The sequence below is a fragment of the Littorina saxatilis genome, linkage group LG12 (genome assembly GCF_037325665.1).
Source record: "Littorina saxatilis isolate snail1 linkage group LG12, US_GU_Lsax_2.0, whole genome shotgun sequence".
Taxonomy (NCBI): domain Eukaryota; kingdom Metazoa; phylum Mollusca; class Gastropoda; order Littorinimorpha; family Littorinidae; genus Littorina; species Littorina saxatilis.
In genome coordinates, this window is record NC_090256.1 from 60,492,452 (window position 1) to 60,506,647 (window position 14,196).

General features: G+C 38.4%; 2 protein-coding genes across 2 annotated transcripts in view; one reads left to right on the forward strand and one right to left on the reverse strand.

Moving 5' to 3' along the window:
• Positions 1–2,976, reverse strand: part of LOC138982439 (actin-interacting protein 1-like) — a 28,614-nt gene extending 25,638 nt beyond the window's left edge. The window contains exon 1 of the mRNA XM_070355727.1: positions 2,819–2,976. Coding sequence (XP_070211828.1) covers positions 2,819–2,837 — 19 coding nt within the window. The 5' untranslated portion in view covers positions 2,838–2,976. The remainder of the gene's footprint in view (positions 1–2,818) is intronic.
• An 8,441-nt stretch (positions 2,977–11,417) lies between these two features.
• LOC138982434 (tubulin monoglutamylase TTLL4-like) overlaps positions 11,418–14,196 on the forward strand; it is a 32,571-nt gene continuing 29,792 nt past the window's right edge. Inside the window, exon 1 of the mRNA XM_070355714.1 lies at positions 11,418–11,506. The gene's annotated coding sequence lies outside the window, so the exon portion shown is untranslated. The remainder of the gene's footprint in view (positions 11,507–14,196) is intronic.

Here is a 14,196-nt window from a genome sequence, read left to right on the forward strand (position 1 = left end):
ACTAGTTTTCTTGTTTTCATTTTTTTTTGACAAATGTATTGATAATGTAATAAAAAGTTATAGGTGTAACCACACCTATTTTTATTTTAGGCCTAAGTAAATCATGATAGATTTTAATATCAATCAATGTAAACTCATGTCAGCAATATTTGCTATGGTGTATGTGATCCAATCACAGGCAGATACTATACTGAGTCATCAATCTAGGGACTTCTTCTTCTTCGTTCATGTGCTGAAACTCCCACGTTCACTCATGTTTTTGCACAAGTGGGGTTTTATGTGTATGAGTATGACCGTTTTTACCCCCCCCCCCCCCCCCCCCCCCCCCATTCAGACAGCCATACGCCGTTTTCGGGGGGAAATCTAGGGACAAACTGAAAATATATATTTTAACTCAAGCTGATATATATATATCACAGCTCAGTATATGGTTTCTATCACAGCTCAGTATATGGTTTGTACATGTGCTATTTTTATAAAAAAAATTGTACCTAACTCTAGTAACTATGTACATGATAAGTTTGGTCAAAAAGACTGCCTGACTCAGTGAGTGAGTGACTGGTTAAACGTAGTAGTAGTAGTGGTTAGGGACTGGATTGGTATCCATAATCCTCACGGCTTTTTTTCGCATCCCATCTCATTATCAAATTTGTTGCAGGTCAATCATATTAACATGCTCAAAGTCGTATTTACTCAATATCAATTATCATACAAATAAAGTGACTCAGTCATAAGTTTTTGTACGTCCAGCAGATTTTTGAAACTGTTAATAGTTTGTGCATTTTTAACAACATCAGACAATGCGTTCCATGATGGTGCAACTCTGTTCGAAAAGGAATGTTTCCGGATATTAGTTTTACTAAATTCAATAAAGATTTTGTCCGTATTTTTCCTCGTTACATCAGTGGTAGACTTCTTGAAAAAAGACTCGACTTTGACATTATCAATACCCTGAAAGATTTTATAGGTCTGTATTAGGTCGCCTCTGAGTCTTCTCGATTTAAGGGTCGGGAGATTGAGTACCCGTAGTCTTTCAACATATGTCATGTTTTTCAAGGCCTTAACCAGTTTTGTCGCCCTCCTTTGCACCCTTTCAAGGGCGGCTGATTGACGCTTTAGATACGGATGCCAGATAACGTTGGCATATATAATCTAAATGTGGTCTTACCAATGCTTTATACAATTTTGTAAATGTGTCATTGTCAAGATAGGAAAATGTTCTTTTTATTATGCCAAGCATTTTATTCGCTTTATTTATTATGTTTTGAATATATATATTTGTCAAAACTCAGGTGATCGTCATTTGTTACACCCAAATCTTTTTCCTCCTCGCACTTCATAACTGTTTTCAATTCATCATTCACCATCATTGAATAATCATGTCTCGGATTATTTTTTGCCCATATGCAGGACTTTACACTTCGATACGTTAAAATACAAGTTCCATTTATCTGACCATTTCTGGAGATTATCAATGTCATTTTGTATTGTTTGGTATCGCTGGGGTACATCATACAATTTGGTATCATCTGCGGACGGGCGCAGTGGTAAGACTTCGGCCTCCTAATCGGGAGGTCGTGAGTTCAAATCCCGGTCGCTGCCGCCTGGTGGGTTAAGAGTGGAGATTTTTCCGATCTCCCAGGTCAACTTATGTGCAGACCTGCTAGTGACAAACCCCCTTCGTGCAGTCGACAGGAGTTGGAGAAAACGACAACATTTATCACCAGTGCTGGACTGATTGTGTAACCTCTGCGAACGCCAAGAAGAAGAAGAAGAAGAAGAAGAACCCCCTTCGTGTGTACACGCAAGCACAAGACCAAGTGCGCATGGAAAAGATCCTGTAATCCATGTCAGAGTTCGGTGGGTTATAGAAACACGAAAATACCCAGCATGCCTCCCCCGAAATCGGCGTATGCTGCCTGAATGGCGGGGTAAAAACAGTCATACACGTAAAAATACACTCGTGCTAGCTAAAAACATGAGTAAACGTGAGAGTCTAAGCCCATGAACAAACAAGAAGAGGTATCATCTGCAAATACTTTGCAGGTACTTTGTACTGTATCCGGTAGGTCATTAATAAAGATTGTAAACAAAACAGGCCCCAGAATACTTCCCTGAGGGATGCCACTTACAACATCTGTACTGTCAGAATGCACATTACCCACTCTGACTCTCTGTTGGATAGAAAATCTCTAATCCATTGCACGACATTCCCAGTTATTCCATAATACTCCAGCTTAAACTAAGACTAAGAGTCTTTCATGTGGCACTGAGTCGAAGGCTGTCTTAAAATCAAAATAAACAATGTCAATACAGTTTTTGTCATCTAGGATCCTTGTCAACTCAAATCTTCCATTACTTCCAATAAAACGTGTTACTTCTCCATATTAACAATAGGCAGGATATTTTTCAAGAACAAATATGAAATGCAGATAGTTTTTGAAAATCAAGCAGGACACTTAAGCAGTTCCATTCAACTTATCTCAAAAAGGAAGGCGTTCACTTGTTGATAAATCATTAAATGGCCGACTGGCTGCATGCATGGTGTAGGTACAAGTTACAACACTAAATATGAGACTAGTGATGAGAATTATGGAACACACAGACCACATAATCAAGAACATTTCACATCATTTAATTCTTTAAGATGTAAAGTCTCGTACTAGAGACAGAAAACTTCAATTTCAAACGAAAATAAATATTTGGAACACATTTGCTGTAATGAAGCCAAGGAGATGGTTGGTTCGTCGTCTGCATTTCTTCATACAAGTTGTTTAAATGTTGATTAACGCACACAAAACGATCAAGATATACTCACTCGGAGTTATAGTAGGCATGATAAACGATCAGATAAGCTTCACCTCGAAATCTGAGGAATTATGTCGGAGAATCTTTGTTATCCACTCTTTTCAATCTTCTCCCCTTTACTTCCTCACCATCACCGGCCCGGAAGTGAGTCAAGTCAAAGTGGAAGCAAGAAGTGCGCATGCTCATAATTGTATTCCACTGCCTTATTTGGAAGCCGGGGCAGGTGAATCAATCATGTTCGGCCTGTTTCGGATCGTTTATGCTTCAGGGCCATTTACAGGGGTAGTGTTTACATACATAAGTTCATGGGACTGTCAGCACATGATGCGAGGTTAACACATGCGTACCGTTTTTGGACGTCAATGATATTAATAGCAACAGAGTCAAAACCGACTGTGCCCAAATTCATATAGTGCTCAGTTCACTTTGTGTGGGTTACCAAATAAGCACTGATCAGTTCTTGTTTGTTTGTGAAAGAGATAACACCTTTTTCGGGGGAAGATGCATAACTCTAACAGTAAAAGGCTGTGGGTTCTTTCTGCGGAACAGTTTCACGGTCATCAAAGGCAGTCACTGAAGTTCTAGTTTTTACATTTAGTCAAGTTTTGACTAAATGTTTTAAGCGGCACTGCATGTCACACCCTCATTTTTCAATTAAATTGATTGAAATTTTAGCAAAGCAATCTTCGACGAAGGCCGGACTCCCGTATTGCATTTCAGCTTGGTGGCTTAAAAACTAATGAGTGAGTTTGGTCATTAAAAATCGGAAACTTCTATTAAAATTATTTTTTTATTAAACGATCCAAAAACAATTTCATCTTATTCTTCGTCATTTTCTGATTCCAAAAACATATACATATGTTATATTTGGATTAAAAACAAGCTCTGAAAATTAAAAATATAAAAATTATGATCAAAATTAAATTTCCGAAATCGTTTTAAAAACTATTTCATCTTATTCCTTGTCGTTTCCTGATTCCAAAAACATATAGATATGATATGTTTGGATTAAAAACACGCTCAGAAAGTTAAAACGAAGAGAGGCTCAGGTACACTAAAGCACAGCGCAATCGCTACCGCGCCAAACAGGCTCGTCACTTTCACTGCCTTTTGCACTAGCGGCGGACTACGTTCAGTTTCATTCTGTGAGTTCCACAGCTTGACTAAATGTAGTAATTTCGCCTTACGCGACTTGTATATCTCAACGTTCAGCTTTACATCTGTCAATATATATTTTAATGATTTAACATAACGAGGGTGGAGGGTTAGAGTTTGTCTCTCGATGTATGTGTCACTGTCAGTGTCTGTAACAAGCATTCAGTCTCAGAACTGAACTACTGGGCTCTGACATCAGATTTTCATGAACTGACTTGAAATGCCAGATGCATACATCGGTTTCGGCACGGCGTTTTTCTCCGTCTTAAATTGGTCTTTTGGGGATAGTGCTATTTAATGACGTAGTTTTTGCGGAAAGTCGAGGCGGCACTTCGGCGGTTGCATTTTCGAAGATATATTTCTTCGATTTTTTTACCAACTTTATCTTCGGGTTCAGTTCTGACTGGCGGATTGCATTTCAGCCTCGCCGGCTTGTACGTAGTTACTGTGACACATTTGTAAATGAAATTTTCTTTCCAATCCGCTGTTTTGTCATTTTTACATTTTGTCAAGTTTTGAATAAATGTTTTAACATAGACAGGGAATCGAGACGAGTGTCGTGGTGTTTGTGTATGTGAGGGTCGTGGTGTCAGTGCAGTGTGTGTGTGTGGTGTGAGGGTCGTGGCGTGTCACCGTGACAGTGTGTGTCAGTGTGTGCATAGACCTATATCTAATATAGGTCCCAGGTGTGTGCTTCTCGACCGAATATCATAGTGACAACGAACCTACAATACGGGTTCTCACACTAAATTCCCAGACTGGGAAAAGATCGTACGTACAAACAGATTTGAAAGGGATCCCATCAATTCTTCAAAAGCAAAGGTAAAACTATTATCGGGAAAGAAAAAAACCCAAAAATCGTGTTTGATGCAAAAAAATTAAAATGTCCAGCAATTTCAAGTGAAGAAGTAGGTGTGTGGTTGTGTGTGTGTGTGTGTGTGTGTGTGTGTGTGTGAGGTGGTACAAATTAAAGGCGATCTTGGTCAGAGCAAATGAATTGTTCTATATTGCCAATAAAATCATTTCTCAATCAGCAGCCTACTTGCACATTGGAAGAACTTGATAGAAACAGACATTTCTACAAAGCAAAACAAAACAAAATAATACACACAAAACGCTCGTAGGGGTCCAATTAAAAACGAAAATCATTGCTTAATCAGCAGCTTAGTTGCACATTGGAAGCAGTGTAGAAACAATCTTTTCTACAGAATGAAAAAAATAGAACGCTCGAGCGTAAAAAGATATTAAAAAAATCGTAAATGTAGGCCTAAGTGTAGTGGTCCACAACGAATAAACGTAGACATCTACTCAAAACATTTTTTCAGATGCCTCAGTGACTGATGACGACGAATTTGCTCGCAAAAACACCTCTCACATCTGTAGTGAGTTTTCCCCATATGCCTTTTTACATTTAGTCAAGTTATGACTAAATGTTTTAACATAGAGGGGGGAATCAAGACGAGGGTCGTGGTGTATGTGTGTGTGTGTGTGTGTGTGTGTGCGTGCGTGCGTGTAGAGCGACTCAGACCAAACTACTGGACCGATCTTTATGAAATTTGACATGAGAGTTCCTGGGTATGATATCCCCATACGTTTTTTTCATTTTTTTGATAAATGTCTTTGATGACGTCATATCCGGCTTCGGTATTGCATTTCAGCTTGGTGGCTTAAAAATTAATTAATGACTTTGGTCATTAAAAATCTGAAAATTGTAAAAAAAAATTTTTTTATAAAACTATCCAAATTTACGTTCATCTTATTCTCCATCATTTGCTGATTCCAAAAACATATAAATATGTTATATTTGGATTAAAAACAAGCTCTGAAAATTAAATATATAAAAATTATTATCAAAATTAAATTTTCGAAATCAATTTAAAAACACTTTCATCTTATTTCTTGTCGGTTCCTGGTTCCAAAAACATATAGATATGATATGTTTGGATTAAAAACACGCTCAGAAAGTTAAAACAAAGAGAGGTACAGAAAAGCGTGCTATCCTTCTTAGCGCAACTACTACCCCGCTCTTCTTGTCAATTTCACTGCCTTTGCCGTGAGCAGTGGACTGACGATGCTACGAGTATACGCCTACGGTCTTGCTGCGTTGCATTGCGTTCAGTTTCATTCTGTGAGTTCGACAGCTACTTGACTAAATGTTGTATTTTCGCCTTACGCGACTTGTTACATTTAGTCAAGTTTTGACTAAATGTTTTAACATAGAGGGGGGAATCGAGACGAGGGTCGTGGTGTCTGTGTGTCTGTGTGTGTGTGTGTGTGTGTGTGTGTGTCTGTGTGTGTGTGTAGAGCGATTCAGACTAAACTACTGGACCGATCTTTATGAAATTTGACATGAGAGTTCCTGGGTATGAAATCCCCGAACGTTTTTTTCATTTTTTCGATAAATGTCTTTGATGACGTCATATCCGGCTTTTCGTGAAAGTTGAGGCGGCACTGTCACGCTCTCATTTTTCAACCAAATTGGTTGAAATTTTGGTCAAGTAATCTTCGACGAAGCCCGGACTTCGGTATTGCATTTCAGCTTGGTGGCTTAAAAATTAATTAATGAATTTTGGTCATTAAAAATCGTAAAATTGTAAAAAAAATATTTTTTTATAAAACGATCCAAATTTACGTTCATCTTATTCTCCATCATTTGCTGATTCCAAAAACATATACATATGTTATATTTGGATTAAAAACAAGCTCTGAAAATTAAAAATATAAAAATTATTATCAAAATTAAATTGTCCAAATCAATTTAAAAACACTTTCATCTTATTCCTTGTCGGTTCCTGATTCCAAAAACATATAGATATGATATGTTTGGATTAAAAACACGCTCAGAAAGTTAAAACAAGTCGCGTAAGGCGAAAATACAATATTTAGTCAAGTAGCTGTCGAACTCACAGAATGAAACTGAACGCAATGCCATTTTTCAGCAAGACAGTATACTCGTAGCATCGTCAGTCCACCGCTCAAGGCAAAGGCAGTGAAATTGACAAGAAGAGCGGGGTAGTAGTTGCGCTAAGAAGGATAGCACGCTTTTCTGTACCTCTCTTTGTTTTAACTTTCTGAGCGTGTTTTTAATCCAAACATATCATATCTATATGTTTTTGGAATCAGGAACCGACAAGAAATAAGATGAAAGTGTTTTTAAATTGATTTGGACAATTTAATTTTGATAATAATTTTTATATATTTAATTTTCAGAGCTTGTTTTTAATCCGAATATAACATATTTATATGTTTTTGGAATCAGCAAATGATGGAGAATAAGATAAACGTAAATTTGGATCGTTTTATAAATTTTTATTTTTTTTTACAATTTTCAGATTTTTAATGACCAAAGTCATTAATTAATTTTTAAGCCACCAAGCTGAAATGCAATACCGAAGTCCGGGCTTCGTCGAAGATTACTTGACCAAAATTTCAACCAATTTGGTTGAAAAATGAGGGCGTGACAGTGCCGCCTCAACTTTCACGAAAAGCCGGATATGACGTCATCAAAGACATTTATCAAAAAAATGAAAAAAACGTTCGGGGATTTCATACCCAGGAACTCTCATGTCAAATTTCATAAAGATCGGTCCAGTAGTTTAGTCTGAATCGCTCTACACACACACACACACACACACAGACACACAGACACACGCACATACACCACGACCCTCGTTTCGATTCCCCCTCGATGTTAAAATATTTAGTCAAAACTTGACTAAATATAACAAAGAGAGGTACAGAAAAGCGTGCTATCCTTCTTAGCGCAACTACTACCCCGCTCTTCTTGTCAATTTCACTGCCTTTGCCATGAGCGGTGGCCTGACGATGCTACGAGTAAAATGGCATTGCGTTTCATTCTGTGAGTTCGACAGCTACTTGACTAAATATTGTATTTTCGCCTTACGCGACTTGTTACATTTAGTCAAGTTTTGACTAAATGTTTTAACGTAGAGGGGGGAATCGAGACGAGGGTCGTGGTGTATGTGTGTCTGTGTGTCTGTGTGTGTGTAGAGCGATTCAGACTAAACTACTGGACCGATCTTTATGAAATTTGACATGAGAGTTCCTGGGTATGAAATCCCCAGATATTTTTTTCATTTTTTTGATAAATGTCTTTTATGACGTCATATCCGGCTTTTCGTGAAAGTTGAGGCGGCACTGTCACGCTCTCATTTTTCAACCAAATTGGTTGAAATTTTGGTCAAGTAATCTTCGACGAAGCCCGGACTTCGGTATTGCATTTCAGCTTGGTGGCTTAAAAATTAATTAATGACTTTGGTCATTAAAAATCTGAAAATTGTAAAAAAAATATTTTTTTTATAAAACGATCCAAATTTACGTTCATCTTATTCTCCATCATTTTCTGATTCCAAAAACATATACATATGTTATATTTGGATTAAAAACAACCTCTGAAAATTAAAAATATAAAAATTATCATCAAAATTAAATTGTCCAAATCAATTTAAAAACACTGTCATCTTATTCCTTGTCGGTTCCTGATTCCAAAAACATATAGATATGATATGTTTGGATTAAAAACACGCTCAGAAAGTTAAAACGAAGAGTGGTACAGAAAAGCGTGCTATCCTTCTCAGCGCAAGTACTTCCCCGCTCTTCTTGTCAATTTCACTGCCTTTGCCGTGCGCGGTGGACTGACGATGCTACGAGTATACGGTCTTGCTGCGTTGCATTGCGTTCAGTTTCATTCTGTGAGTTCGACAGCTACTTGACTAAATGTTGTATTTTCGCCTTACGCGACTTGTTTCTTTGTTTCCGTACAGCCTACATTATTTTCATGTTTTCCGATGAACAGGTCAATGCACTAAATACACGAGTGAAAGACGCGGTATTTTCGATTTTCTCGCCCACAAAACAAAATACATCTCGGTTTAAATTATACTACCAAGTGGCAGAGGCATTTAGTAGTTTATGCGTATATAGTTTGAGAGATAACAAACACATAATTACAATTCGCAATAAATGACGCCTTGCATAACATCAGGGACCTAATATAGGTCTATGATAACATGGACACATAGCCTACATTCTTCTTCTTCTTTGTTCATGGGCTTAGACTCCCACGTTCACTCATGTTTTTTGCACGAGTGGAATTTTACGTGAATGGCCGTTTTTACCCCGCCATTTAGGCAGCTATACGCCGATTTCGGGGGAATAGCCTACATTAATAAGCAACATACGTGAAAAAATACTGAGAAAAAATGTAAACACAACTGAACTGTGCACAACTATATGCACCATGAAAAAACAATCAGGTTGACACGCACACAGAACTAACGAGTTAGATCACACACACACACACACACCGTCGCACACGTGGCACTGTGACACACACACACTGTGACACACCGGCACACACGCGCGAGCACTGACGCCGCACGCGAGCACTGACGCACGCGGCAAGCAGGTTGACACGCGCACAGCACACGTATACACACACACCGTGGCGCACACACACACACCGTGCACACACACACACACACTGACACACACACACATACATACACTCACACACACACCGTCACTCACACACACACACAATCACACTGTGACACAGCTGGTCATGTGCCGGACAATGTCAGTCAGTGTTTAGGACGAAGCTAATACGTAGTTGTAGAAATGTTATTTGAAGAGGTGGGCCTAGAGGTTGTTTTTGACGGAGGACACCGAGTCACTGAATTTTGTTTGACACTGGGGGGCAGATAATTCCAGATGTAGGGACCAAAATGAGAAAAACTGCGGCAACCATTCAATAAAGAAGTATTTCTGAATATGAAAGAGTTAGTTTTCTACATTCAATGAGTGTCTCAGTGTTTTCTTCCCCCCCCCCCCCCCCCCCCCCCCCGGCCTGGCTTTCCCGCTTTTTCTCTTTTTTTACGTCTCTCCTTTTCCCTTCCTTTGTGTCTCAAGTTCTAGATTTTAGATGATATTAATATTTTGTACATAGACTTCTGTATTTTGTTAATTGAGAAGATTTGCATATCCAAAAACAAAGAGACTGCCAACCGTGTACGTTCCAAAATTCAGAATGAATTTTATTATGACATTTTGAAAAATTAAGTTCTTGTTACGAATTGTTTGTTTGTGCACTTTCAAAACCGTTGGGTCGATATATTTGTGAATGTAACGTATTGTTTTGTTAATAAAAAACGTTCCAATAACCTACCTTTCTTGTTTTTATATTTAGTCAAGTTTTGACTAAATATTTTAACATCGAGGGGGAATCGAAACGAGGGTCGTGGTGTATGTGCGTGTGTCTGTGTGTCTGTGTGTGTGTGTGTGTGTGTAGAGCGATTCAGACTAAACTACTGGACCGATCTTTATGAAATTTGACATGAGAGTTCCTGGGTATGAAATCCCCAGACATTTTTTTCATTTTTTTGATAAATGTCTTTGATGACGTCATATCCGGCTTTTCGTGAAAGTTGAGGCGGCACTGTCACGCCCTCATTTTTCAACCAAATTGGTTGAAATTTTGGTCAAGTAATCTTCGACGAAGCCCGGACTTCGGTATTGCATTTCAGCTTGGTGGCTTAAAAATTAATTAATGACTTTGGTCATTAAAAATCTAAAAATTGTAAAAAAAAATAAAAATTTATAAAACGATCCAAATTTACGTTTATCTTATTCTCCATCATTTGCTGATTCCAAAAACATATAAATATGTTATATTTGGATTAAAAACAAGCTCTGAAAATTAAATATATAAAAATTATTATCAAAATTAAATTGTCCAAATCAATTTAAAAACACTTTCATCTTATTCCTTGTCGGTTCCTGATTCCAAAAACATATAGATATGATATGTTTGGATTAAAAACACGCTCAGAAAGTTAAAACAAAGAGAGGTACAGAAAAGCGTGCTATCCTTCTTAGCGCAACTACTACCCCGCTCTTCTTGTCAATTTCACTGCCTTTGCCATGAGCGGTGGACTGACGATGCTACGAGTATACTGTCTTGCTGAAAAATGGCATTGCGTTCAGTTTCATTCTGTGAGTTCGACAGCTACTTGACTAAATATTGTATTTTCGCCTTACGCGACTTGTTTGACAGTCGAGAAGATTTGAATTGACACTTTGTAAGTCAGTATACCCTGCCAACGTAAGATATGACTATGTAAAGCCAGCACTTACGGGCCATAAGTGTTATATGCGTACAACATTTTTAAAATTTGTTTTTTTAGTCGGCAATCTGAGTGTGATCAACAAGTATCTTTTGTCGAAGGGTGTAAGCGTGTCTGGTGCCTGTGCGCGTTTGCGTTTATGGCTGGATTGTGTCCCTTCCACGACTGCACTACTCTTCTGTAACCAATTTGTCTCTGTTGGCGCGAAACGAGCCCGCTATGCATTCCGCTACATGATTGGTCATAGATCTGTGTGGAAAGTCGCGATTGGTTGTTTGCCACGCCGATCTTTTGTGTATCTTAGCATCTAGCGGTGTTGATCAATGGATGGCGTGACGACTTACTGTTGGTGAATACTGTTACGGAGCTTTATCGCTGAAGGAATGGCGATCAGTCAGGTGGGTGATTCACATTTATTATTTATTTTCTTACGAGATAAATTTTTCAGTGACAAGTCACGCTGTTTGAGGCTGTTTCGTCACGATTTCTTGCTTAATCGTTCACGATGAAAAAATGTCTCCTGAGACTCCTGCGTGTTGTAACCAGTGGAATTCGAGCCAGTGGCACTTTCGATGCCGATTGTGATACTGATAGGCAAAGGAGTCCAGATTGACGGTCGATCGCAAGGAGAGTTTGAAGTAAGTGCTTTGAAGATCACACACACTATCGATTATGCTATTCGTGAAGAACAAAACAAGGTGTAAACCAATTAATACCAGCGGCTGACACACTGATGCGCCTCAGAACTGCTGGAGGACAAGATTCCAATCTTTTAAGTCCTGCCGATGTCTTTATCCCCACCCACCCCCCTTCCTCCATCCCGCCTTATTTCTTCTACTTATATTTGTGGAATAAAGATGTCATGATGTTTGCAAACACATACATACATAAGTACAGAAGATTAGTTTCTCTTTATGAAAACAGCAACATACAAAAATCACTACACCTTCTTGAACAAAAGTAAACCCTTCACTGAAGCACCAAAAATGGATTTTTTTTTTATATTCCCGAAAGAAGTTACTGCTTTTGCAACTATTTTCCCGAAAATGTATCTTAAGCGATGGTGTTGACGCACAAGGACTGCAGCCTGGACAAAAAATGACGGCAGCTTCAGCACTAGCGGTAGTGTCATTTGGAAAGATTGTACATGTGATCAGTGAGAACTTGTCTAGCTTCCAGTGCTGTTTGTATTACTTGAATAACTTCTGCTAAGAAAGGAAACACCTTAAGCTATTGAGTAGATATCTTCTTCTTCTGCGTTCGTGGGCTGAAACTCCCACGTACACTCGTGTTTTTTGCACGAGTGGAATTTTACGTGTATGACCGTTTTTCACCCCGCCATTTAGGCAGCCATACATTGTTTTCGGAGGAAGCATGCTGGGTATTTTCGTGTTTCTATAACCCACCGAACTCTGACATGGATTACAGGATCTTTTTCGTGCGCACTTGGTCTTGTGCTTGCGTGTACACACGGGAGTGTTCGGACACCGAGGAGAGTCTGCACACAAAGTTGACTCTGAGAAATAAATCTCTCGCCGAACGTGGGGACGAACTCACGCTGACAGCGGCCAACTGGATACAAATCCAGCACGCTACCGACTGAGGTACATCCCCGCCCACTGAGTAGATATAAAAATCAAACAGAGTAGAACATGGACAGCTTACAATCATCATTACTACATATTTTGCATGAAGTCGTGAAGATCAAGCTGATTGTAATTTAAAGTACAGCTAGTGAGCTACAGCATTTTACTTGGTAAATCCTACACTGCACAGGTACGATATGGTAAGGGTGGCACTCTTGTTATTTAAGAGTTAGCAGATTTCAATAGGTGCTCATTCTACTAAACTGGCAGCATGCCCTAAAAGCACTGAATTGCCTGGGGTCTTTGCCAGTACGGAGGAAAATGTGTATTCTTTGTCAGTGTCAGATTGACATGCAAAGTCATGCTTGTGCGTTGTTTCCGTACTTGGGAGCCAGTGACACTTCCTCAAACTGTTGATCAATACCCCTTTGTGCATCATGTTAATCACTTAATGCATGGATTTAAGTGTGCATATATTATTTTTCAACCTTGTAAATTCACTTAAACTGATGACATTGAGAAATCTATGGACACAGGTACATGTATACTTTTACTCGAACTAGTACCAGTAGTTGATGAATCGGTATTTCACTATTTGGTAAGGTATAGTTGGTATAATAATAATAATAATAAGGGTATTTATATGGCGCCAAATCCTAATATAGTTCTAAGCGCCTTCCAAAACTAAACATCAACAACAAAAAGTCATGTACATGATGAACACTTGGGAGAAAAGAAAAAAAATCACAACTCCGTGCATCTTTCTTTTCGAAATCAAAATACAAATGAGCAGAAGTCGATGTGAGTTTTGAATGGAAATTGTTGTAAAGTGTCTTTTGTTTTACAAATCTGTTGATCAGTAGTTTGCTGATACAAGTAAAACCGTAGTTTCAGTAACCTTTTTACTTTAGAATGTATTCAGATATAAAATGTTCAGCCAACATTTGTGCGTTAGATTCAATCTGCAAATTAGATTAAGAAATAACATTCTAAGCATTCTAGTTTGCTATGATTAGAATTGTTTGTGTGATGCTGACCACACACATAGTGACACATGCACAATGATGTTATGATTTTGCGTCTTCTGCTTCTAGTTCGTAGTATTTTCTACAGTTACAGGCCCTATTCCAATAACAATGAAATTTAGACCTGAAGGCAAATCCTGCAAGTACAAAGCAGTCTGACCCACTATTATTTTCTTTTTATATTATATTATATGATGGTAATTAAGTGTACTTGGCAACGTTCAAGGAACATTTGTGACTAATAAAGTAATATTTGCCTATTCATCTTCTGCTGACTGCATTTTGAGGTTCAGAAACTGCAGTGTTGTTCTCAGGCTTATGTCACTGACATATACTTTTTGATCTTACACAATCAGTCTGATAGTTTTGTCATGTAGGAGATATACTTTCTGGCTGCACAATGTTTGTGCAGCCAGGACATTTGGAGTTTGACCTATACATATTTTCAATCCAACTGACCCATTGATTTCTTGTTCT